Source organism: Epinephelus fuscoguttatus, linkage group LG5 (assembly GCF_011397635.1).
Source record: "Epinephelus fuscoguttatus linkage group LG5, E.fuscoguttatus.final_Chr_v1".
Classification (NCBI taxonomy): domain Eukaryota; kingdom Metazoa; phylum Chordata; class Actinopteri; order Perciformes; family Serranidae; genus Epinephelus; species Epinephelus fuscoguttatus.
The window spans coordinates 15561207-15587966 of NC_064756.1; the positions used below are offsets into that span (position 1 = coordinate 15561207).

General features: G+C 41.4%; 1 protein-coding gene across 1 annotated transcript in view; it reads right to left on the reverse strand.

Moving 5' to 3' along the window:
- Nucleotides 1–23624: 23624 nt before the first annotated feature.
- The window catches only part of pid1 (phosphotyrosine interaction domain containing 1), a 44570-nt gene continuing 41434 nt past the window's right edge, over nt 23625–26760 (reverse strand). Inside the window, exon 3 of the mRNA XM_049575951.1 lies at nt 23625–26138. Coding sequence (XP_049431908.1) covers nt 25638–26138 — 501 coding nt within the window. The 3' untranslated portion in view covers nt 23625–25637. The remainder of the gene's footprint in view (nt 26139–26760) is intronic.

Genomic DNA, 26760 nt, shown 5'->3' on the forward strand with positions numbered 1-26760 from the left:
ACGGTGCCTGGTGGCATCAGGAGAAACACGGTGGGACAAGGATGAAAGTTGAGGTGGCGAAAGTCTGACTGGAGCGTACGGAAGGGGTGGTGGATGGGTCCAACAAACACCGACTTTCACCCAAGAGAGCAATGTTCATGTCCTGTAAGATTATTACTGTGTTGCCTAAACCACTTGTTTTTGTTGTTAGAGGAAAAAAAAGGTTTATTTTGAAAGAGACCGTAAACGTTAAATTTCCCGTGAAAATGGAAGTGTATTTTGAAAGATGACAATGCAAGTAACAGGCAGAACTTGACATGGTGTCCCAGAACATCAACAACCAACGCACCCAGGGTACCTTGTATGTCATATCTGGATGTTGAAAGTCCATGACCAAACGTCATATGTGTCGAGGTCAGAGTGAGAATGTGTTGGACTTTTCCTCTACTCATATGAAGCCAGGGACAACAGCAACATTTAACAAAGCGTTACAAAGTTCTGCTCCATTACAACTCACAAGGTTCCCTGACAAAACAACCATCATACCATAAACGCGGTTTCCAAACAAATATAACATGCTAACGTTATTAACTCAAGCCTATGGCATTTTACATTGTATAGATTAGCCTAGCGACGAGCAAATTTTTCCTTTACTTATGTAAATCCCTGATAAATCACACACAAGACTAAAAATGTTATTTTGTGGAGGCTTTGTTGTCTTCACAATTTATTGTTTCTCATCTGTGAAATTAAATTAAATAAAAGCTTTGTTTCCTCGAGAGAAATGGTTTCATCTTACAAAAATAGACAGGAGGTCTACGTCGCTGTGACATGTAGTTACACTTCTGGGGAGGTGCGTGTCAGGCTAAGGCATAGGGTACAGCATAGGCTCTACGTCAATGCAGAGCATACGTTAATTTACTGTTTTATGTTATGCTTAAACATATAAGTATGTTTATGATTATCATAAAATAAAATAAAAAACAAAGACTAAACAAATGAGGTGATGGAAGTCAGGACAGCACACTAAAATATAAGTTGTAATAATAAACTCTCTGTAACTCCTTTAAAAGGAACCAAAACCATCTCAAGTAAAGAATCAGGGCTTAGGGCGTCACAGTAATGGTCATAAACCTTTCCACCTTCTTAAAAGTTAAGCTAAAGCTCTGTTAGACCTAAAGCAAATGTTGGCTGAATACCCTCCTCACATTAAGCCTTTCTGCACACACTCTCTCCACACAGCGCAACTACCCAGACTTTTCGTCTGCATGTGGAGTTTGACAAAAGACTGGGTACCTGGGGCTGTAAACTCAGAAACAGTAATCAGTTGTGATTGTGCTGGTGAGAGTCAACAGGAGAGGGGGATGGTGATGGAGGGGTGGTGAGGGTGAGAGAGCAAGCTCGTTAAGAGATGAGTAATCTGCCCTCAAGGATTGCTGGTTTTCATTAACCCCTCAGCTGAGGTCCCTTGTCTCTTGCTCTGGTTTCTCCTGCTGGCTCTCCACCTCTGTGAAGCCCTCTAGCTCTCAGCCTCTCTCTCTAACCATGTGGATGACTGGCCTGTCAGAAGGCTAACTGCACCACTCAGCTGGAAAATGAATGGCTTTTCATGTAGTGTGGCATTGTGGGTCTTTCAACATCCTTAACAGGCAGAATCCTGCAGGCAGTGAAAAGCCCACCTATATCTGGGCTGTATGGTCAAATATACGTGTACAGCTCAGTGCTAGAAACATATTTTGAAGTGGCTGGGGTAGAGGTAGCTGCAGGTGCATCAAAGATGAGTTCCATAGAGTTTTCCTCCCACTGCCCTTGCATTAAAATATTACTGAATCTGATCTATTGAATCTATTATTAAATGTTAATTTATTTTACTGATTCATCAGTATCTTCAATGCAATTTGAGTTGACCTTTTCTGCAAGGCATAAAGTATCCAGTAGAGTTCACCACTATCTCTGTCCTATGAGAGCTGCTGCACCCAATGTACTTTTTAGCCACACTAGTGGCTACAGCGGATATCTCATCAACTATTATTTGGACTTCCATGAAATGTGAGACGTTTGTGGTCCCCAGAGGATAAAACCTATTTACTTAGGTTTCCTGACATTTTCGCTGACCCCAGTTTGAGGTTCACATATGCGGTTTTAAGTTAAAGGTCGAACTCCCGGGGCGGGGGAGCTCTTCTGTGAAGAGTTTGCATGTTCTCCTGATCTCGGTGTGGGTTCCTGGGTCTGGGTTCTTGTGGCGTCAGAAACAATGAAAAAAGACGTCTTTAAACATCTGCATGATACGTGGCTGGTTGCCCTTATAGTTTAAGGGCGCCCAGTGGCATCAAAGGGAAACATGGCGTTACATGACAAAAGTTAAGGAGGCGAAAGTCCAAGTGGGGCAGGTGGGAGGGGTGGTGAATGGGTCCAACAAACACCGACTTTCACCAAGAGCAGTGTTCATGTCCCGTAACATTCTAAAGCCAAACCCTGTTGTTTTTTCCTAAACCTAACCACGTGTTTTTGTTGCCTAAACACAACCATGTGTGTTTGTTGTTGAAGGATTAAAAATGTCAATTCACAGTGTTGTACTGACATAGTGGGTTTATTTTGAAAGGGACTGTATGTAAACATTAAATTTCCTGTGAAAACTGAAGTGTATTTTGAAAGAGGAGAACTTGGCACGGTGTCCCAGAACATCAACAATCAACACACCCAGGGTACTTTGCATGTTGTATGTTGACGTAGAAAGTCCATGACCACAATGTCAATATGTGACGAGGTTGGAGTGAGAATGTTGGATAGGCTTCACCCCCCCGCGACCCCTCACAGGATAAGCGGTTAAGAAGAATGAATGAATGAATGAATGAATGAATGAATGAAGTTAAATGTCTCAATGCCTATTGAATGGACTGCCATGAAATTTGTCACACAATGCTCAGGATAAACTGTAATAACTTTGGTAGGGGAGAGCAGTGACAAAAATATAACTTTTTAGTATTTCATCAACATACACTAATCTTCTAACAACACCAACCATTTAATAAAAACTGGATACGTGAGTCAGATGAAATCAGAACGGGAACTGACATTACGCATTGCTACTTTTGCTCCACTCTGTCGAGACAAAAGAAACACAGGTGCAGAACAAAAGACACAGTTGGATAAATTTATCATGAACAAATACTTAATATTTCTGACATATCCTCCTGAGACCCCGTGTCCTTATATGCAAACGTCACATTTTTGGTTTACTTGACCTTATACTTCATTCTACTTAACTAAGACCTGTTGTCCTAGTTCGTGGACACTTTCTGCGCCATCTAGTGGCAGTAAGAGCACAATACACTAATCCATGTAAAAACAAGATGGCAGCCATCTCTGCCAAACCAAGTCAGTCTGCAGCCGATGCCAATCCTGACACAAAAGTGGACAAGGTCCAAAACCTGATCACATTTTATGGTTGAAACTTGTTTATTTTTTACTGATGTCCTATTTAAGGACATTGGGACTGAATTATTGTTGACAATGTTTAATATTTTATACTTATCCGGTTCTACTGATCCCAAATAGCTAGGAGAAATTAAAAATGCATACCAAACTAAAGTTTGTGTCTCAGGAGGTTATAAAGCTCATTAATGCTTCAGTTAGTCCTCCATGCAAATGACCATGTTACTCTAAAATCAATTTATCATGTTCAGTGTTGTGGATCAGGCTCTTTTTGGCTGCAGACTCCTTAGTGGGGTGTACCTCCTCTGGACTTCCTGCAAGTTCGTGACTGAGTATCACAGGGAAAAAAAAGGCCTGAGTGGCAACTGTCCCATTAAGACTTTTGTTCCGGTCCTCCCCTGATAACTTTTCACATCATCAATATACATTGCCAGACTCCACTGAGCTTTGTTTAGTGCTAATTAGCAAATGTTAGCATGGCCCCATGCTAAACTAAGATGGTAAACATGATCAAGCATTTAGCCTACAGCACCACAGCACTACCTCACAGCCGCTAGCATGGTTCTTGACAGCTCCTTATTTTTTGTTAATGAAATCTTAGCTTACATCAAGAGCACTGCCACCTTTGTCTTAGCATGTTTGTGTATTTGTTTGTTTAGTTTGTCAAAAACTTGCAAGGCACTGGGGACAAGGTAAAGTTAGGTAACAGATTAAACATCTGCCAAATGTGACAGAGGCAAGTGAGTTACAGAGAGACAAATCGGATTTGAAAATGTCCTACAGCGTCTGTATCTGTGCCTCGTGCTTCATGTGCTTAATGTGACAGTTTGTGTGTGACACAGATTCACTTTTGTATTTCTTAGGTAACGTAATCATAGATGGCATCTACATTTTAACAATGAGGAAAAAGGATGTTCATCAAATGTTTATCTAAAGTGACCGATCCTGTGTTTCTTGGGCCAACTGTGGTTATCTTGTACCTCTACATAGATTATATAAATTAGACCAACCACCTCAGAGGAACACCTCTCCATTTATGAAGTTTTATGAATACTAACCTTATGCTCTTATGTAAAGTAGCCTTATGCTCTTGGCTTTTTCAGTACATCCCCTCCTTATCACTAAGCATACCAATCTTTTCATTATGAGCTCGCGGCTATGCACGATTTCTCTCTGGTCTATCACCAAGGATGAGTGAGTGACCCTTGACACCAAGACACTGAAGACTGCAGGCAAATCAAGCACTTCAGAGTCTGACTTCCTCAAGATAGTACGACTGTGCTCGAGTGTATGCATTTTGAATTTGTGTGAGTGTGTGTGAAAGAAGGATGGAGACAGACAGACGGAGAGAGAGAGAAGACGTGAGTGATTTTTGGAGCTCATGTTTTTTTTTTTTTTCTCTCCAGACATGCCTCACATCCCATCAGCTCTTCAAATTTCTTACCCTTATCATGGACCACACAGGGCATATAATATAAGCCCAGCTTTGGTACCAACTCAGCGCACAAAACCATTAAGCATTAGAAATAAACAGAGGGATGTTTTCAAAGTGCATGTGAGGGCAGTGACAGCCTAAGGGCACAGTGAATTAAATATTTACCACTTCATTTACATTTTCAGCTGCACAGTGAAGTCAAGTCATCAGTGTGTTCATATTTAGAGGTTGTAATATTTATACTGTTTTGATATTAAACATCCATTTTATTACCAAATATAAAAGTATGATATCTACCTTAAACATCCTCCTTTGCCTTATGTTGCCTTCTATACCTACAAGTAGTTTTTCTGTCCTGTTTCTTGGTTGATTTCCATTATATAAATACATTTATAAATCACATTGAAAACACAAGATGGCGCCAGCTCCTCGATAACGTCAGATTTAATTCAGTATTCTCAAGTTTTATTCCATATAGTCAAACTTTATTTAATATATTCAAATTTTTATTGCATATATTCTGACTTAATTGACCTTTTACTAAGCCCCGCCCCTTTGTGATGGTCCAACAAGCTGTTGGAGTAAGCATGGAGCCCACACTGTAACTAACTGCACTCCCTGAAGAAATATTATCATATCTTTGGAAAAATGAAACAGTGATTCCAGAGAGCAGCAGACAGAGGGGTCTACAGTCTGTGTTTGAAGGATATATCCAGGATGTCAAACTGACTCAGCAGCAACAACAGGTTCAAAAGACAAAGATAGTTAGAAGCTAAAGCCGAACTATAGGCTACAGATCACAGTGTAAAAGTGAACCACCACATCACTGCTGATCGCCACACAAGACAATGAATATAAAGGGAAACTTTGCTTATATTGAACCAGCTGTGTGTCATCACAGTGTGTGTGCAGACTAACTGTGTTTGGCTTTGCCCCCATGCCACCGCCAGCGGTCGGACCTATGCTGCCGGACTGTCGGAAGGCAAACACCGTTGTTCTGCGCCCACTGTGATGACACACAGCTGGTTGAATATCAGCAAATATTCCCTGTTTCCCTTTACTGGTTCCTGTAAAGCAGGGTCGGTCTTTGTTTCACGGTTATAATCATTTAAAAGCAAAAGCAGTATGTGTATACATCAGTGGCGGCTGCTGGTCTTTCAAACAGGGGAAGCTCACTTTCAGTTTACATTATAAAATGTATAAATATTGTATCGAGGCAGTAACTTATAAAAGGAACATTTAATTGAAGCCGTTTTTCAACCACACTCATGCCATAGAACTGCAGCAAAACACACCTCAAAAGATTTTCAGATGGGTTTAACAGTGAAAAAGAGCTATATGGCTTATGGAAATGAGGAACTCCGGACAGCACTCTGTCAGAAGACTCCACTCACAAATATCTGATTGGGACTGAGCTTGAAATGCGACGATGCCAGTGTGTATTTCAAAAGCACTGTCAATCACAAAGGGGTTCAGCCTTTTAGACAATTCCTACAATCATCATGCATACACTGAGCATCCTCTCCCACCTACCGCTCCATTAGGTCCCAGGGAAGCTGAGTCTCCCTCAACCGCCTCGCTTTGCTGCATGAAAAAAAACCTGCTCAGCGCTGTCTCATAGGAATGCTTGGAGGCTCCGCGTCCACCGTGCTGACATGAGAATGTATGACAGGGAGGTTGCGTTTGAAAACTGGTGATAAACAGCTGATGTTTGAACATCATAGTCATGATGTTAAACACATCCTAGCGCACGTTTAGTGCTATGTAAATTCTTATTTTAATGTAAATTCAATAGTGCATATTTGACCATTTCTTCTATTAAATTTTAGGAGAAGTTCAGCCTCCCTTGGTATACATTCAGTAGGCTATACCTTCAGTAGCTAGCTAGCTAACCCTACACTTTTCAGGGTTTGATTTTGGTTTTGGAACACAGAAGAAACGTATGTTTTTCCAACCTCTCCAGGTAACGAGTATCATTAATTCACGACGTGCTCCAGGCACAACATTTAGCTTCAAATCCACAAAACCAGACTGAAAATGAAGGAAATCTGAAACGATTGCATTAGAGTCAATGGAGCACAGCTGTGTTGTTGTCGGACCCTGGTCTGAGCTGCCCTGATGCTACGTTATGATTGGCCAGTCTGTGTCAGGGGGCAGGACTTCGCAAAGGGTCAGTTCCACTTTATGCAGATGGTGTAGCCCATTTTATTGCTTTTTTACCACACAGACAAATAGTAAAGGAGTAGTATAGATGCACTTTTGTAAGCCTGTGGTAAATGACATGATGTTTTTCCAGGACTAAAAACACCTATCTGGATTGTGCATGAAACACTTTACCTCTGTTTTATGTAACTGAAGCTTTACGTTTGATTTTTGATATTCAATTGGTATGACTTAACGCAGAACTTTAAATATGTCAGGAAAAGTGTCATGGAGGGGAGGATGAGCATGAAAAAGGCTCTGTTGCCTTAAAACAAAAAACAGTCATGATTGCATGAGACGAATATGTCCTCGAAAATTACATTTGCAATTCAGCTGGAAAGCAGCATTTCCTTAATGTAACATGACCAGAAAACTCATCATCTGGGTTTTATATTATTGCCACTTCAGCAGCTTCGCCTTCTGATGCGAATTGTCTCCATGTGATATATTGATGGTATATGCAGTCAGTGTGACAGTGTGTTTTGTGGTTTACAGAGACCTTGCTTAAAAGTAATAGCTCACTGAAGGGATTACAGCATGACCCATATTGAGGCACTCCCAGACGGGTGTTATTAAAGATTGATGCAGTAAGATCCCATACATTCAACGTGCAGAGCTCGCACAATGATAAACACCTCCATCCTGAAAGGCTGGTGCCGACTAGATTTTATTGTGTTTAGAAGACAAGGTAGGCAAGTAGAGCTTTGTCTTTGTCTTCCTGGTACACCTGGTATCATGTAGTGTACCAGACGACACTGAACTCTTCTGACGAAAAGGTTTTTCATGGCTTATTGAGCTGAAGCCATCCTGTTTGACAACACTGATACAGAGCCTGTACACTGTAAGGGACACATTTAACGCCATATTTGTATTTAAATGAATCAGAATCAACCCAAAGGCCAAACATTGTGGATCTCCAATCTCTGCTGCAGACTTAAAAGTACATTCAAAATGTTTAAACTTGACAATTTGGTTGTATTCAAAGCTAGTATCTGCAATGTATTACTGTCATTGATATCTTACTGTAAAGCTGATTATCAGTAATCCCTTCCCTCTGTAAACAGACTATACACTGTTACTTTAATGTTAAACCACTTTGACAGTAAAAGGTTGCTCACATCAACCAGTCTTTTGGACATGCTGTTTTCCATTATAGTGGTCTTTGTACCTATATGTCTTGCTGTCATCCTGCGCGCCCTCGTCCAATGGCATCAGAGAGTTTCCCAGACCCAGGCAGCGAAACGTATGCTCTTCTTTCCTTCAACAACGCCACCGCCGTTCAAACGCCAGCCGACCTCCCGCTTTGGCCTCTGAACTCCCCGGCTTTGCCGTTTGCTCCCACAAGGCCTGTAATGAAACACAGAGGGTAGGGAAGGAAATGTCAGTGCAGTGATGGGGAATTGTGATGTAACCACAGTGAAAGGTCAGAAGGAGGAAGGAGCGAGGGAAGGAATCCAATATTATTAAATACGTATGGTGAGACTGAAGAGTGGAGATGGCTGTCAACCAAAGTGAAAGTACAGAGAGACACACATAAAAAATCTAGTCAAAGGTTATGTAATTATTTTTGGCTGGCATGGCAGCCTGTCTATACTTAAGCCCATGAAACCACACATCTACATAGTCTGCATCTTTTTGTGCCCTAGATATGGGCTCATTTTGATAGCGTTTGGGTTGCTTGTGTCAGACTAAAGGAATATGGGAAATGTATTTCTTCACTTTCTTGCAGAGATTTAGATGAGAAGATTAATACAACTTTCATGTCTGTATATACGACACTATACATTCAGCATGCACTTAGCTTAGAATATCTTCAAAATCTTGCTCTGTCCAAAGATTACAAATTTAAGCCCCTTTTTCACCAAACACTTTCAGCATAGCACCTTTGCAGCCCTTCAGATATGGTACCTAGACCCTACCATTTCCACTGCAAACAGTGCCCTTAAATGTGGGATGGGATTGTGAGAGTGAGAGTCTCTCTCCATGGGATATTTAAAAATATTGGGTTTGTGCATTAAGTCCTTCGAAGGCAAGCTGAGGGGTTTAGTGTTGCCTGAACCCACAGGATGCTTTTTTTTCTGAGTGAGGATGAGAATATATGCAGTTCACATAATCCAGTTGAAATTAATATACATAAACGCTTACAGATCCACTCATTACTAAAAGTGTCCATCATATAAAAACTAAAGTGATGGTCAAAGTTGTCAGTGAAATTTAAGGTGTGTTGATGGATTTGTGTTGTCAGATCACACACTGAGTAACATTACAAGTTAATGTTCCGCCTTAAAAGTCGCCGACAGTCAGCCCAGTGAATTAAGGTTTTTTCTTAGTCTCCAGCTGCAGCAAGAGGCAGCAAAACATTTCATTTTATAGTTACAGTCTACTAATGAAACTCTCCACAGTGTGAACAGTGGTTACATGAGCCTCAAAACCAGCCACAACTCAGTCCTGAGTCGAGTGACTGTCCTCTATTGACCAATCAACAGACTGCAGTGTTCACAGCTCCACCTTTTAGTACCAGATCTGTGTGCTAGATACCCCAGCAGAGGGGGACCAGACATGGCAACATTAAGGAACGGTCCCATTGGTACCATCCACAACTTTTCACAGTGGAAACGGAAAAAAAGCGAACCAAACTGCACTGAACCGTACTGCTCGGTGGAAACAGGGCTTTGCCAACTACGAGCACTACCAGCCCACAATGTAAACACACTATGATGGCTGTAGCATCATTTTTAGCGTACAGACATGAGATTCTACAGTATGTTACATACAAAAATGTAGTTATTGTACTTTCGAGAATCTGGGGGCTCCACCAGGAAACCAAATCGCTGTCTTGCGATCTTAACCAGGTATTCATATCATTGCAGATCTGAATTACAGATCTGTCATGTCTTTCCTCTTACTTTCAGTACTTCCATGGAAAAAATGTGACTATATACACATTAAAGAAAAGCCTTTCTGGAGGAGAAAAGGCTCTTACAGCCAAGTTCTGGGTTGCCTGGCTCAACTGCTTTCAATCTAGAGCTCTGGATTAGCTTCCTTTGAAGCTGTGGACGCCTCTCATTACCAGCGGAGGTGAAGGGGGCTTCCCAATTTGAAAGGAGATTTGTCTTTGCCTGTACACCCCGCATTATCTACATGGACTTCTCTCATGAATAAAAATATGTCTATTTGGTTCAAGTGCTACCTCTATATTTTCATGTCATTGTCTACTCCCGTGAAGCGCTTTCCATGCCTTATTTATTCATGTGTTGAGCGAGCTGTGACACCTGAAGACGACTCCAAGGACAATGTCTCATTAAATAGTCATATGAAATGTCAAGAGGAACAACGGCATCTCCTCAAGGACGCTCGCAGTTTTAGGACGAAAGTCTGTTGATCCATGACAGAGGAGTAAGAGGTGTGGAATTTGGTATTTGAATATAAGTGTTTTGGCAGTTATATATTGACTTAACAGGACATATGGATGTTTCTAATCGCACTTCGTACTTTCTGGTTTGGGTCATTACTGGCAAACGTATATAATGCAAAGGACATTTTAAGATTCCAATGTCACACAAGCACATATGCAAACACACACCACCTTGGAAAGCTCGTCCCTAAGCACCGACTGCAGCCTTAGCTCTCCAAGAACAGAGCTGTGGTGGGATGTGACATGTTGACAGGCAAGTCTAGATAACCCGGGGGGGGGGGGGTTGCAGTCCAGGGACTACTTAGACACATACAACAGAAACACACACGCACACACACGCAGATGTCCTTGAATAAAGGATGAAGACAACTGACAAGGTGTCTTGTTACAGTCCAAGAGAGTGTCCTTTGTGGTGACAGTTAATGGAAACAGTCTTACAAGCTCTCCCAAACTCTAACTGTGTCAACTCTCTGCTCATTTGAGACTTGAAATAACCCGAGGACTTTGGAAGTTAAAATTCACAAGCAAAGAAAATATCAAGGTCATTTTTAGCTATAACATAGTACTTAATAGTGTGATGAAGACTTTGGCAAGGGCCTAGTGTAGCTCCTGGGCTCGGCAGACCCCCCTAAACCTTCCTAAACAAACACTGACAGCTAAGAATATTGCGAACCTTGAAGTCAGAGGTTGATTAAGTGATGCTTGGCTCCTTGGCTTGAGGCTGATGAAGCTGTTCTGGAAAGAGTGACCAGAGAGATTTGAAGGGATTCATCCACACATGCTGAGAATCAGAGAGGAAGCTGATTCAAGTGGCTACATGCCAGGACTCATGAGTACAAGGTTAACTGAAGGACTAATGCGAGTTTAGTTCAAAGTAAATACCTGGAAAGGATGACTCAAGTTCGGCCAGTTACACTTTGTTTTAGAAGTTAATTATGCTTTGTTTCAGAGTTAAGACATGACGTCAAGAGCCAAAATGCCAAAATGTCAATATAATACGAAAACTGATGGATGAGGGGGGTAAACTCAGAGCACATTCATTAAGTAAGAATTCTAAGTTCGATATTATTAAAACATTTCTCGTAAGAGAGTAAATGGAGGCTCTACCTCTGGATACATGGCCAATGCAATTTTAAGGTTCCTTCAGGGAAAATAGAGACGGGGCTAATGAAAAAACTAAATCAATATGCCGACCAGTAACAAATTAATGAAATTAATCAGCGTCATCACCATATTCTGTTTGCCTCCATTAAGAAAAATACCCTTACTGGGTAAAATGATATCATTAAACACAATTAAAATGATTTATAGTATAAAGTGTTTGCCATTTGTAGAGTCAGAAAAACTGGATCTTGCTGTGCTTTAACATGCTTTATATCATAACTGACCTTTCAAACTACTCTAATATTGTAATATTAGTTATAACGGTAAAATAGAAAGTGGACAAAACTATAAACATGAATGTCACACTGACCAGCAGCCAAAAAATAAACAAAACACTGCAGTGTGATTAACTGTGTCAGATGTCTCAGGCTGAAGTGTTATCAGCAGTGATGGACTTCACCATGGCTGAAGACCTTGTCTAAGTTGGTTAAGTGTCTCTCTGTCACTGGCTCGGTTCTTGAATACCAATCGCAGTGTCTTCCAGCAAAAACTAAAAGTCTGCTGCCACACAAGTGTCAGAGAACTTCGCAGTAAGGTCAGTACCGATGGTGAAAGTTTAAGGGACAGTTCACATCCAAAGCAACAAAACATATTTTATCTCTTACGTGTAGTGCTATTTATCACTAGAGACTGTTTTGGTGTGAGTAGCCGAGTGTTGGAGATATCGGCCATAGAGATGTCTGCCTTCTCTCCAATATGGCACTCGGCTTGTGGTGCTTTAAGTGCCCCCCCCAAAAAAAGAAAAAAAAAAGGCATTTGAAATACTCAATATTTCAAATGCCAACGAAGTCAGAGAAGAAAGGAGACATCAAAAAAAACAAACATGAGGAGCAAGAGGGAGCGGAGAACGATGACGCAGACGACATGCCTGAAATCCCAAAATGCCACTCAGCTTGAGCACCACAAGCTGAGTGGCATCTAGCTCCATTATATTGGAGAGAAAGCAGACATCTCTGTAGCCGATGTCTCCAACATTCAGCAAGTCACTGTAACATTTAAGTACAAAACTGGGACTCAGTTGCAGAGAAAAATATAAAAGACCAAGAACAGTTGATGAAATCCAAATCTGTACTTACGAGGTCAGGGGTCATACACGCCACGGCAGAAAAATCCGTGTAGGGAAATCACACAAAAAGCAAGGTTCATAAATCCAAGCAGAGTTGAAAACCAAGGAATCAAACATGAAGCAATGGCTTTAGAGCATGAATACACTAAGGCGACAATGACAATTGGGCGACTTAATGAGGGGAACACTGGGCTTTAAATACACCAGGGCTGATTACTAACTACACACAGGTGAGTGGAACAACACACACGCGAAGCACATGAGGTAATCAACAAAGCCGGGAAAACTCAGGAAGTAAAAGAAACACTAAACACAATGGGAACACATTTCCAAAATAAAAACAGGAAGTGGACACAAACTCATGAACATAAACTTGGCAGAACATCACACTCACATAAAAACAATCTAAGTTGATAAATAGCACAAAAGGTAAGAAATGAAATATATATTTTTGATTTTGGGGTGAACTGTCCCTTTAAGGAGAAGGATGTTATCTATATGGTAAAGGTCTACATGGCTGAAAATACATGTACAAATTTATTATCACCACTGTGACTATATGACTTAATAACAGGGACCAGCAGCCACTCAGCTGTGACTGTTCCTCTCACAGTGAGCGTACACCTCTGCATCATGTTTTTCTGGTTCAAACTGTGGCTCAGACTGAATCTGCCTTTATCACAGTGGGCTTTTGGTTTTCAAAACACAGGGCAGGGTATTATATTTACTGAGAGTGGATGTCAATTGTTTCTTTGAAGGGAGAATCCCTGGACGTGTCTGAGCATGCCAAACCCCTGATACTGAGAGCTGCATCTTTCTCAGCCAGATGGATTTCAATCATGTGAGCCTCAGTGCAGCTCCCAGTGTTCTCTGGGGCTTTTCAAAGACAGCAGCTCTTCAGTTTTCACACAGCATCTTTCTGCGATGCTGTGTCGTGCTTTGTATCACCGAACGTGTGATTATTGACAATGTGCAGAACTTTAATAAGATCACCTGAGGAAAACTCCTGCTTGCCTGAGGATCTGAAGACTGAAGATAACATTTGAGGCTGCAGAACTGCTCCACTCAGTCCTCATTAAGATGATTTTTTTTTTTTGGCAGACAGCAGGCAGACAACATGCTTTACTCATTTCAACTGACCATAATAAAGAAAAACAGGTTTATAAAAGCCCTTACTGGTATCACTTGTCATGCTAACAATACACAAAACAGGAGCTGCACAGACTGCTATCTGCTATATGACAGGAGGAGGAATTTCCTTGATTGAAGAACTGACTTTACTGAACCTACCAGTGGCATGTGACAAGACATGCAAGACTGAAAAATGAATAACAAATATGAGAGAAGGGAGAAAACATGAAGTAAAAAGAAAAAATTAAAAACTGAACCACAAAGTTGTACAGATCAAGTGTTAGTGGTGGAGTATGACTAGGCCCACTACATTTACTTAGTAAGTACTATACTTAGATACAAGTTTACCTGTCATGACACTGACTATACTTACTATTGTTCTTTTACTCCTTTTTGATTTTACTTCAAAACACTCATCGGCCACTTTATTAGGTACATTTGTTCAACTGCTCCTAAATGCAAATAACTAATCAGCCAATCATGTGGCAGAAACTCAACACATTTAGGCATGTAGCTATGGTCAAGACGACCTGCTGAAGTTCAAACTGAGCATCAGAATGGGGAAGAAAGGTGATTTAAGTGACTTTGAACGTGGCATGGTTGTTGGTGCCAGACGGGCTGGTCTGAGTATTTCAGAAACTGCTGATCTACTGGGATTTTCACACACAACCATCTCTAGGGTTTACAGAGGATGGGCCCAAAAAGAGAAAATATCCAGTGAGCGGCAGTTCTCTGGGTGAAAATGCCTTGTTGATGCCAGAGGTCAGAGGAGAATGGCCAGACTGGTTCAAGATGATAGAAAGGCAACAGTAACTCAAATAACCACTGGTTACAACCAAGGTCTGCAGAAGACCATCTCTGAACCAACAACACGTCCAACCTTGAAGCAGATGGGCTACAGCAGCAGAAGACCACACCAGGTGCCACTCCTGTCAGCTAACAACAGGAAACTGAGGCTACAGTTCACACAGGCTCACCAAAACTGGACAATAGAAGATTGGAAAAACATTGCCTGGTCTGATGAGTCTGGATTTCTGCTGCCACATTCAGATGGTAGGGTCAGAATTTGGTGTAAACAACATGAAAGCATGGATCCATCCTGCCTTGTATCAACGGTTCAGGCTGGTGGTGGTGGTGTAATGGTGTGGGGGATATTTTCTTGGCACACTTTGGGCCCCTTAGTACCCACTGAGCATGGTTTAAACACCATAGCAAATAATCAGCTCAGTAAATATACTGGTACATTTGATACTTTTAGGGAATTTCCTACTTCTATACTCTTACTCAAGTGAAATTTGAATACAGGACTTTATCTGCTTTTACATAAAGTGAGATAACCTTTGACAGACACTTTCATATCAAACCACATATTATATTGCATCTTTACTGTGTAAGACTAATGTAACATTATGTAACCAGCAACAACAGAAAAAAGGCCTCAGGTCAGATTGTATAGTACATTGAGACTGACAGCAGCGAGGGTCCTGAGGTTGTTTCTTATTTCAGTAGCACAGAGTTTGAGTCGTCTCCCGCATCTCAAAAGCCTGACCTGTGACCTGTTCAGTCCCTACGTAGTGAAGACAGGAGACAGAGTGATTATCTTCAATAAAGTGTGCTGACAGACGATGGGCAACGTTATTACATCCGACAGCGCTGCGATGCTCGGCCTATATTCTGAGAGCGGGCATCCTGCACCTGATTACAGAGGAGGCTGCACGCACTCTGTTGTACTCTGGACTCACCCTGACTAGATTACTGTAAAATGAATGGCCGCAATGTTCCCACTCAGGACCCTGAGTGTGTCCACTGTACTCAGGATGTTCTTGAATGTGCACTCAGAGATAAGCTATCCAATCACCTGAGTTGTTTGCAATCTCAGAGGCTTGCTCAGAAGACAAACATCAGTCACAGTGAATGAAAACCGTCACACAGAGCTGCATCAGTGTCACTTACTTCTGTCAGCAGTGAATCTTGACAGCACCTCGACAGCTTCATGCTTCTGAGACTTCTGACGGAAGACCCTGATTGAAAATGACATTATAAATCGTGCTGCTCATATACAGCAATTAGAAATAATGGTGAGAAACATTAGGGGGTGATTAAAGGGACATTTTGTCTATTTTCAACCAGCTCTAACGATGCAGGTAGTATGTGCAAACAAACTGTGGTAAACTTCCCTCCATCTTACCAGCGCCCAGATCTCCCTGCTTATCTCTTTGCTCAGATCTGCATATTTTAGCGCACTGTTTGGCTTTAATACCAACATCTGTGAACAGTATTTGCTCGCCTCACTGTTTGCTATATTACAAAAACAATGGCTGAAAATACTGAGATCAAACTAATCATCGCTGATCAAATATGAACCAAGATTTTGTCACTGAATTTCCTGTTTCTCACCTCAAACGTTTTCAGAAATATATTTTTGCACTTACTGTTTGGCTGTGATGCCAGATTGTTTGTTACCAGCTGGCCGCCATTTTGTTTCCTGTGGAAAAATGTCCATGCTTGCATTATGTCACCCACCACTGGGAGTATGTATTGATCTGGTGCAGTGCAGTGCATTGTGGTAGTTGTAGGTTTTCTGTCTCTTGAACAAATGCCACAGTCCCTTTCCTCTATTTTATCAGTTCATATAGCAACATCTGTACAAGTCACTCCTCAGGAGGAGGGCGCTGGCTTCTGTTCCACTATATTCGCTTATGGTTTTAATGCATTTCTTGTGTGAATTTCTTTCCTATAAAGATTTTTACAATAATATTTGAGGATCTTGATATTTCTATCCAGATAAAAGACTGAATATTTTCTTGGCATGTAATAACCGAAACAATTCATTAATATTTGAGTCCCTCAAAGATTCTGTGGCACAATAATGACAGTGTTGTACGAATGCAACAGCTAACATTCACAGCAAACCCACAACTAGCAGCTGATACAGCACCAGAGTGCCAACAAATTTGCAGATCCTTTTGTCTCATTTTGTCTCTGATGATGATAATCAAGCATTTTTTTTAGTTTGTTACAAAGCTCTGAATATAGGCTTTTGTTCATTTTGGCTTTTGACTATAAGGAAATTATTTCTACTTTACATCTTGCAAGGCAAACATATGTATCATTAGAATAGTATGAAAAGCTGCAGACCTTAGAAAAGCCCATTGATCACAATAAAGTACTCAACCTGGTTTTCAGCTGATTTTAGAATAATTTCTTTCTGTGACATTAGTTCTTTGCTTTATGTAGAAGGCAAGTCAAGTCAAAACAATATGATTAAAATATTCCAGAGGAGAAAAAACATCAAGAACTGTTTGATAATTCAATAAGTGCTTCATCTTCGCTGAGTGTCAGCAAATAAAAGCTGATTATTTTCCGGTTCTTTGCTTTACAAATAAACATGTAACTGATTTCAAGTCACCATACACCACATAGAAAACATATAAAGACATATCATCTCATCGTCAATACGACCAGCTCTGCTCTAAGCCCTCCTTTCTTTGAAAAGTGTGTCACATAGTGTTTAATATACTGTATGCTTTAAATATGCCGATCCTATAACTGATGACAAACATGAAATCCATTTCCTATCTCGGATTAAGGTTATGAATCCTTTTCACAGAAACACACGCAGTCAGATGAAATGATAGCAAGGTGCTGTGAGATCGGTCCCATGTTCAGAGGATGGTTTGAAGATTTGCCAGAACTTCCATCTCCCTTCTTCCAGACAGTCTGCAGAGCTATAGGATGACACCAGCTGAGCGACGCAGGTGGCCCACTACTTCTAAAGGCAGAGTGAAATGTCATGTCTGAAGCGCTCCTTCCTCAGTTTCATCACTGCTATGGCACAATGCCAATGCTTGTTTAATAAAAAAAAAAAAAAAGATTCAACTTGACAGCATAACCTCGAAACTGAAATCTATATTTGTATGTGTACGACAGTCCCTCTGCTGAGGGTATATCCAGGTCAGATGTGGCTGTATGATGAATTTCTGGATTAAACACAGGATCATCTATTGTTTCGTGATCCGCCACCATGATACGTGTTCAATGCTCAGTGATCTCATCTTTGTGCTCCTCTCCAAGGCTTTGACATGTGGGAAGGGAAGCAAATGTGAAGAAGCATCTATCCAGAAGACATGACATTTTCAATAAGCAAAGCCTGTTGTGACTGAGAAGAGACTGAATAATGTCCAACGTCCTCTTGGCACCTCGAGATGAATCCTAAGGGATGATGTTCAAACAGGACATGTCTGTTTTACCTTAATAAATTCAATTATATCATGAAATAAAATCGTAATTTTATTTTAAGCACTAAGAGGTCACATAGTAATAAGGTAAAGGGGAAAAAAAAGAAATGTACAACCTGTATGATCCAACATCTCGGAGCAACATAAATACATGTACAGGTTCAGTCGACAACTATAATTAATTCAGCAATTAATACATACAAATGAAAAACATTTGTGAATGCTGGTATCTGAAAAAAGCGTCATAATCAGCACTTGTGCAATTCCATTATTGCAATATAATGGAAGTCAATCTGTCTTCAAACGGCACTCTGCTTTTAAATGCTGAGCTATGATGACACCAAGTGGACAAAGAAGGTAACATCATCTATTCAGACTACTTAGAAGTAAAAGGTTTTTCTTTTCTTGTCTTTTTTCTTTCTTTCCTCTTCAGGCTTCTATCTATTTGTGTCTGTGACCTCATTCTCAACCGATGAGACAGTTTGGTCAGTTGTTTATTTTCTGAGCTGTTATTTTGGCCCCGGCCGGCAGGATGTGACAAAGCTGTATTACCCAACTCTTCCTTCAACATCTGGGTGCAAGATGCCTGACCAGATGAGCTGTGTCTTTACTCCTTTCACCTATCAACCCATTTTTTTTTCTCCAAATGCATTCCTTTTCCACTACTATCTACTATCCTCTATGTCTCCGTGCTACTCCTTTCCAGCTACTACTTCCTTCTTTGGCATCAAACTTTCAAAGCGCCACAATAAATCAGAAGACAAAAACAGGATCTGCTGCTCACAGACACAAGTGTGGGATAAATTACAGAACATCTAAGAACAAGTGAAACTGCTTGGTTCAGTATGGAACAACAGGAAAATGAGAAAAATAATTCTAATCTATATAAACTTAGTTTTGAAATAGTTTGAAAATTGGCTGTTCTGGGGCCTCTCTGCTTTTTGTCGGGCCTACGCAGAAAGCCTCTTCTACATGCTTACGCGTGAAGCCTTAAGGTAGAGAGAGCACACTGCCCTGCCCTTCCATGTGCAAATGAGGTAAGTGTGAGGCAGAGAGCAGACCTCCCTGCCCTTCCATGCGCCTACATAGAAAACCTATAAGGCAGGGAGACTGGACCACCGGGAACAGAGCAGAACAGAGCAGAGCAGCATCAGTGACAAACAGAAATGACACTGATAAGTCACACACAACATGAAAAGGAGGAGCTGGGGTGGAGGCAGGTTACAAAGCAGCTTGCAGAGGAAGCAGCAACAGTAGGCAGGCCAGAGCAGTTTCAATAGGGCGCCCTGCATGAGATGCGCCAATTGGTTGCATAGAAAGGAATCATGTGATCTATTAGCTGACTCCCTTCCATCATTTGGTTGGGCTGTTTGAGATCAGCTGATGTAGCTGGGATGTGAGCTGAGCTTGACATGGTGCCTGAACTAAGCTATGCTCATTATGTAAATTAGTAAGCCTCAGAGGTGCTGGTAAGCAGATCTTAGTTACCATTGGACAGAGCCAGGCTAGCTGTTCCCCCTTCTTTGTGCTAAGCTAAGCTAAGTGGCTGCTGGTTGTAGCTTCATATTTAGCATACAGACATGTGAGTGGCGTTAATCTTCTTATCAGACTTGTGACTAGAGAGTAAGTAAGCCTATTTCCCAAAAGGGTTAACTATTCCTTTAATGTGAAGACATTAGAAAGTTGCTTGTCAAATATCAGCTCAACACAGAAGCATTTCAAACACATTCTCTGCTTATTTTACTCCATTTTCACTTCGGTATCAGTAACTGTTGACCTCTTCAGTGACGTTCTTTTGTATCAGGCTACACTCTGAACAGTAACAGGTGTGCAGACAACACACTTTGAAAAGCATAAAAACACTGCACACTAAGATTTTACAGACAGGGCCGCTGACATTAGTGCCCCAGGATTGGCTTTAGTTTGTTGTTCCTGACAAATCAGCTCCTCCTGGATCTCAGTCTAGACATTTCCTGTCCCCCAGGGACTCAGAGCAGCATCTCATCTGTAAGTGTATTACAATAGCGATGTACACTGAATCCTCGGGGCTTTGGTCAACTGAAGATCTGCAGTCTTTGGTTGTGTCGTGTAGGCAGACACCCCCACTGTCTTCATTCCAGTCCGCATTTCATTATGACAGGAATCTTAAATCATATGAAGGCTGTAGGGGATCTGGACATGATCAGAGGAAATGATTTTTATTTCAGAGAGAAATATTCTGCGAATGTCCTCTTTATCATTTTTACTCCCGTCTGGAACAGACATTATCTTCAGTACTTTTCAACTAGTTTTCTTCCCTTATTATGGCAACATTTTATTTGTTTATAAGTCTGTAAACTTAGCAGCAATTTATTTCAGTTATTTTCCAACTTATACTGAATATACACAAGAAAAAGAAATAGTAATAATAGTGATGACAATAATAAGTCATTACTTTTTAAAAAGCAGTGAGAATCCAAAGCAAGTTAAACTGACTGAAAAGGTGTAGACTGAAGCCTTGGCTTATTACACCTATCCTTTTTGAACTGTTGTGGTGGTGGTGTCAAACTCATTTTAGCTCATGGGCCACATACAGCCCAATTTGATCTCAGATGGGCCGGACCAATAAAACCATTGCACATTAACCTGTAAAGAATTACAAAGAAGTACATTCTGCAGACGTTCATCCTTTTACAAAACAGCTGAACAAAAGCTGATGACTGACGAAAAATAAGTGCAATTTCAACAGTATGTCTCAGTTTTGCCAGATTCAGTCAGTCTACTTCTAACTGTCTTTACATGTGCATTTATCCATACATTTCCTGATATAGATTCTTTTGAACTGAAGCTGCTGGTTGACAATATTTGGCATAATGTCCAATATCTTTAAACATGGTCACAGTAAGTATTCATTGTTATATCAGAAAACTGTGAATGAAAAGCCTCTGATGCAGAATTTTACATGAAGTGGGCAACATATTGTTTAACTTGCTCCTGAAACCTGACATCTTAGTCTAGTCATCTAGTGGGTGGGATTGGACCCGTATGTCTGACACCCCTGGTTTAGGAAATAAAGGGAAAATAAAGACAGATACATATATGAAATTTCTCTACAGCTAAACAAACAATTCAACATAATAAAGACCAGTGTTTTCAAAGATAAATAAACAATGTATTAATCTATTGTGGCTTAAATTGAGCGTTTCGCCATAACGACCAGAAAAACCAAGCATTGTGAAATCATAATGAAATAAGGGGCCCATAAAGCAAAGTATCAACCATATTATTTCTCAGTTTAAGACACAACAATATGCTTCTGTCATCTTTCAGCAACAAGAAATGTTTACTTTGAAGTTCAGTTTGTAATGTGTGTAATATGACAGTAAAAAGCTTTCAACGTTTCCTAACATTATCAATGAGGACTGCACATGCTAGACTTACTGAAACTTAAGCAGGAAAGACAGAGATGTGTAATTTGTGTTGCTGTTGTATTATTTCTGTTTCTTTCTTTTTATGTTGTTTTTATACTTAACTTTGTTTTATAAAAGGAGAGATGAAACATCTGTAACTGTCCATAGCTCTGCTGGGCTCCATATGAATATAAATTTAAAAAAAAGAATACTTATTTTTGCTCTCCCCACAAATTATTTTTGAATGTTTGAAACATTAAGTATTGTTCCACCATGCTGAGCCACACAATGTAAAGTGTGTTTTATCAGTCAGGCCAGCGGCAGAAAGAATGTGTAAAGGTCCTGGTCCATTTCACACATGTTACACACAAATGTTTACAGTACTCTCTCCATGAGGCCCGGGCCCCCTGCTTGGGGAGCGGCAGCCGAGAGAAAAGGAGAGTGAAGGCAGTGATAGCGAGTGTATAAGAGGAGTCTGATCTGAAGCCAGTATTGGCACCGCTCCCCCACCCCAGCCGGACCTCAAGCGTGTGGGCCCTTGGCGTACGGATAGACAGGCGGTTCTGGGACTTCGAGGAGGAAGAGCGGCCAGCTGGAGCGGTAACAGAGTGGTATTGTGAGCTGACTGACTGACTGACGCCTCAGTGGAGCAGAGACGCAGGCTGCCGGGGTGGCCTCTTTCTGGGCCCCACAGGGCCCCTCTGTACTGATGCACTGCTGGAAGTGGGTCAGACACAGACACAAGAGCACAGTGGAGAGCGATTGGAGAGTGTACGCTCAGCAGAGATCCAAGACAAAGAGGCATCTAAACAGAGAAGCTTATGCACAGTGAGCTGGAAGAGACGGGGGCAGGCTTTGTTGACATAGTGTTATAAAACTTGGAGATGATTATCAGTGTTGTGGTGAGATTATGTCATGTGATCGTGGCTGATTCAATGATGCATCTTTATGATGCAAACCACTACTAGAATTAGGAAATGTCTCCATGACGCACATTAATGTCCAGTTTACCTTTTCACTTTAACAGTAAAACTATCTGTTTCCCTCCTGCCATACACGAAGTAATGATTCTCATCATGAGGAGCTGGACTGTTTATGTCAACATGAAAAGGCCTCTTTGAAAAACCTTCAAAGCAAGAGGCTGTAGCTCTTCTTGCCAGAGGGAGGCAGTGTTCTCATTCAACGCACATTAACATTCTTCACAGCATCCATTTTGCCTCCAATTCTCTGCAGCTCTTAAGCTGCAAAATGATCGCCAGCCACAGAAGCAGAGAGCAGCTAGTTATCTTGTTATTGATGTGGGCACTTTGAAGAGTCAAGGGCTGCCACATTCTGGCAGACGAGAGGCAGGAGCACAACAACACAATAAAAGAGTTCTGAGAGATCAGAGGAATGTGAAGAATGGGAGAGTAAAATCTCCTTCAGACGACAAAAGAAGTGTCACACTTAAACCTGAAATGTGCTTGGAAATACCATAAAGTTATGTTTATGAGTTTGTTCAGAGTTATTGTAACCGCATGCAGTGGGGGAGTGATTGTACGAGAGGTGTGAGACACTCAAACCTGGTCATAATATCTCAACCCCACTTACACAAACAGAAAATGAACAGCCTCTGTGTTACATTGTGGCTTGAAGTCACATCCAAACATTTCTTAAAGCACACACGAAACATCAAAACACATTTTATACCTTGAATAGTTTCCGGAGAGTCACATTCCATTACGCTGCAATGTGTGTGTATGGAGGACTGTGCGGTTATGCTTTACATCTGTCCTGGCACCCTGTCAGAGCATCATCTGGTTACCCGATCTGTTTGTTCTCTGAAACTGAACATGCTTTGTTTTTTATCCTCCCACACACAGCTACAGCAGGGAATCCAGTGTGTTAAAATAAGCAGAGTTTAAATAATAAAAACTTCTTTTAACCGGGATCTGGTGACAGTGGAGAAATGAGACATGAGATGTGGATTTGAGACAAAACAGACCACACCGTCACGCACTCAGTCTTGGTAAATACTTTATATGCAATTGTTTCTTGATCTTTGCAAACACTGTATAGAAAACACTTAAGGTAACACTTTTCAAACATTTAAAGCGTGTCTGAGCGTTCAGACAGACATGACACAGTAATCTACAGCTTTATAACCCCCCCCCCCTCCCCCTCCCCCTCGCCCTCCCCGGCCTGTCCACACACACCCCTCAACACGCTTCCCACCACATACAATCCCTTCCAAACACACACGCACACAAACACAGCCACCGCCATCAGGCTCTCCACTTATTATTCACAGTAGGCTTTATAACACTGTTTCTGTATCGTATGATGGTTCTTAACATTTTTTTTTATTATTTAAAATAGCTATCAACATTTATGCTGTAATATTTGGAAAGTGATACATTTGTATTTACATAAGCTTATTGAGCAAGATTCAAATACAATGTGTGTGTACATATGTATAATTGTATGTAAGTTGCTATATTTGTGTGTGTGTGTGTGTGTGTGTGTTGACCAGAGCCACCTGATCTGTTTGAGTCACTGACCAAAGACTTTTTCCACTGATAGCGTCCAGTCTGTTTAATACAGTCAAGTTAGAAAAGAAGAAGAAGAAGTGGCGTGGCGCTCTCATGAGTTTTTGTCCCAAGACGGTGCTTCGATACAGGGCAGCAGAGCAGAGTGAAACTGGTCACTGACTGTCCTTTACAGCTTGTCTGTGATAGCATGAATAGATTATGGGAGACTGAAGTGACCGGAGATGGTGTGCGACCGGAGACTCATCATACATTCAGCAGAGGCCAAGAGGTGTCAGTCGTTATCTTGGACGGCTGTGTTTCAGGGTCCTACAACCTCAGCGACTAGCACATTCAGACTCTCGTGTTTTTCATTTCATACCAGATAAAAGTAAGAAAACGTGGCAAATGGTCACAGTACCATGTCTTGATTTTAAAACGCCTCCTTAAGCATCAAAAATGGATGCTTCCGGGGCGATGAGAAGTCTTCACTTCCAGCTAATCAGTTAAAACCCCTCCCCTTCCCCCTAATCCTCGTCCTCCCTCACCTTTTCTCTTTCACACACAGATGCAAGCACTCACGTGTACATTCATATACACAAAGTACAGAAGTAAGCAATTACACCAACACACAGAAACAAAAAAAGGTCGGCACGCACACATGGCCACACATACACACAGGGACCTGGGTAAGAGACCAAACTAATGTGAGAGGAAAGTGAGGCACATAATCTGACAGGCAAAATCCAGCCTGAATTTTGGTATACTCAAAACAGAAGTGAATGATTAAGGTGTCACAGACAGGCCCAGGCTTTCAGCCCATTGAGAACTTCTAAAATGTAACATCCATGTAGCACCTATATTCTCCCAGGTGCTGTACGCGTACGCTGTATCTTTAAGTACCCATTAAACGGAGACAGCAGCAGAAGCACTGGCTCCATCGTCCACGTGAATAACAGCCATGCCGGCAGATAATTTCGGGGTTGGACTAAGGTACCATAGTGATGATATGAATAGTGCTTAAAGGCTTAGCTTTTCTTTCACATCCTGATTTGCTATTACCAAGGTCAAAGGCATTGTAACAGAGATCCACATAATTAAACATTTAAAGAATTTATGTGCTCCAACAGTCTCATAAACTCTGGGTGGGGACCCGCAATAGGTCACAGGCCTATTTCTGCTGGGTCCCTACATGGCAAGAGAAGCAATAGGTTGTCATTAGCTGGGGTCTGAAGAACAGGGACTAAACTTTGTTGTTTCCTGGGTGAAAAAAAGCTTAAGAACCACAAACAGAGTCTCTGCTGAGTGCAGGAGTGACAGTGGTTGAAAATGGAGATGGAAATGTCGAGTCAATCTCTTGAGGGTGCTTACAGAGGTGCTTGAGAGGCCCCTGTGGGTCTTTGAGGGCCATTTATTCAAAGTGGCAGCACTTTGCTATCCCTGTATGTCAATGTCGGTCTTTTGTAACTCCTTTTTCATCTACCTTTCCTTTACAGTATTTAAAAGCTACTTCATTATCCTGGGCGTGTTGGTTCACTGGGTCAGTTAATTTTGTTCCAAATTGATAACAGAAAGAGAGAGTAAGGGGAGAATGAGAGAGAGCAGATATCTGTCCATCCTTCCAGTCACCCCTCGCTTTGTCAGGATGGGGATCAGGAGTTTAAGTGTGTTTCAGTTCAACCGTCATCTGGGGTCGAGTCTTCAGGGGTGGACGAGTCCTCAGCAAAGTCGTCTGATGAGCCACTCTTGTGGATGCGGCCGTCGCTGCGCATGCTGTGGAAAGTCTTGCGGAAAGCCTCCATCATCGAGTGCGCCAGCTTCTTGGCCTCCAGCTTGCTCTCGCACTCGACGGCGTGACAGTCCATCTGGAAGGACAGGTCGTCGTTGATCTCTCGATAGATCCAGGCAAATACGTTGGGTCTGATGCTGTGGTCGGCTGTGCAGTAGGCGATCCGCGCCACCTGGTAGGTGTCCATGGTTACTGAGGCTTCGCCGTGCTCATCCAGGTGGTGAAGACGCACCTGAAATGGCCGGATCTCTAGCAGAGAGTTGCCTTCGGGGCAGTTGCCTTGCTGCTGGGTGAGGGCACGACGCTCCACCAGACCCACCACCGCCGACTCTGTGCAGCCAGACAGGAACTGGGTCCCGGAGATAGTCACCTTACCCAGGTAGGCAACCTGTAGGAAGACACACACAGATGCTATTAGATTTAGGTCTTTTTCACATCACTGTATAACAAACATAAATACGCAGTTGGCCACAAATACACCACTATGCTTTCAACTCTTTCTGTTTCACTGGATGTACAGAATCAGGTGCAAAGGGAAAAATTATGCGGATGCACTTCAAAGCACTTATTGAAAGTGCTACCTGTCACACTGAAAAAGTCATATTTGGATTAATTATAAAGCACTTTTCCTAACAAATTTAAAAGGAAAATAAAATACTGTTAAAAGGTAGATAAGACACATAAGCGGGGAGATAAACCAGAAGAAACATAATAAATATTCACCTAGGCTTATAAAAGAATGTTTGTCGAGGGGACGCAAAGGCATATGAGAAGCCAGCAAATCTGTGAGATACTTTAGCGCAAAGCCTATATTTGTGTATATATCTTTATGAAAATTATAATTCAAGCATCAGCGCTCTATACCAACTGAAGCTGAAGGAGGGAGTTGTGACTTTTTCAACCATAAAGTCCATTAAATTAGTCCACGTAGGAAAAAATAAAAGCATGTACAATGATATGTGAATCTGCAGGACTTAGTAATAATCTCATTTGAGAGGTTTTCTTGAAAA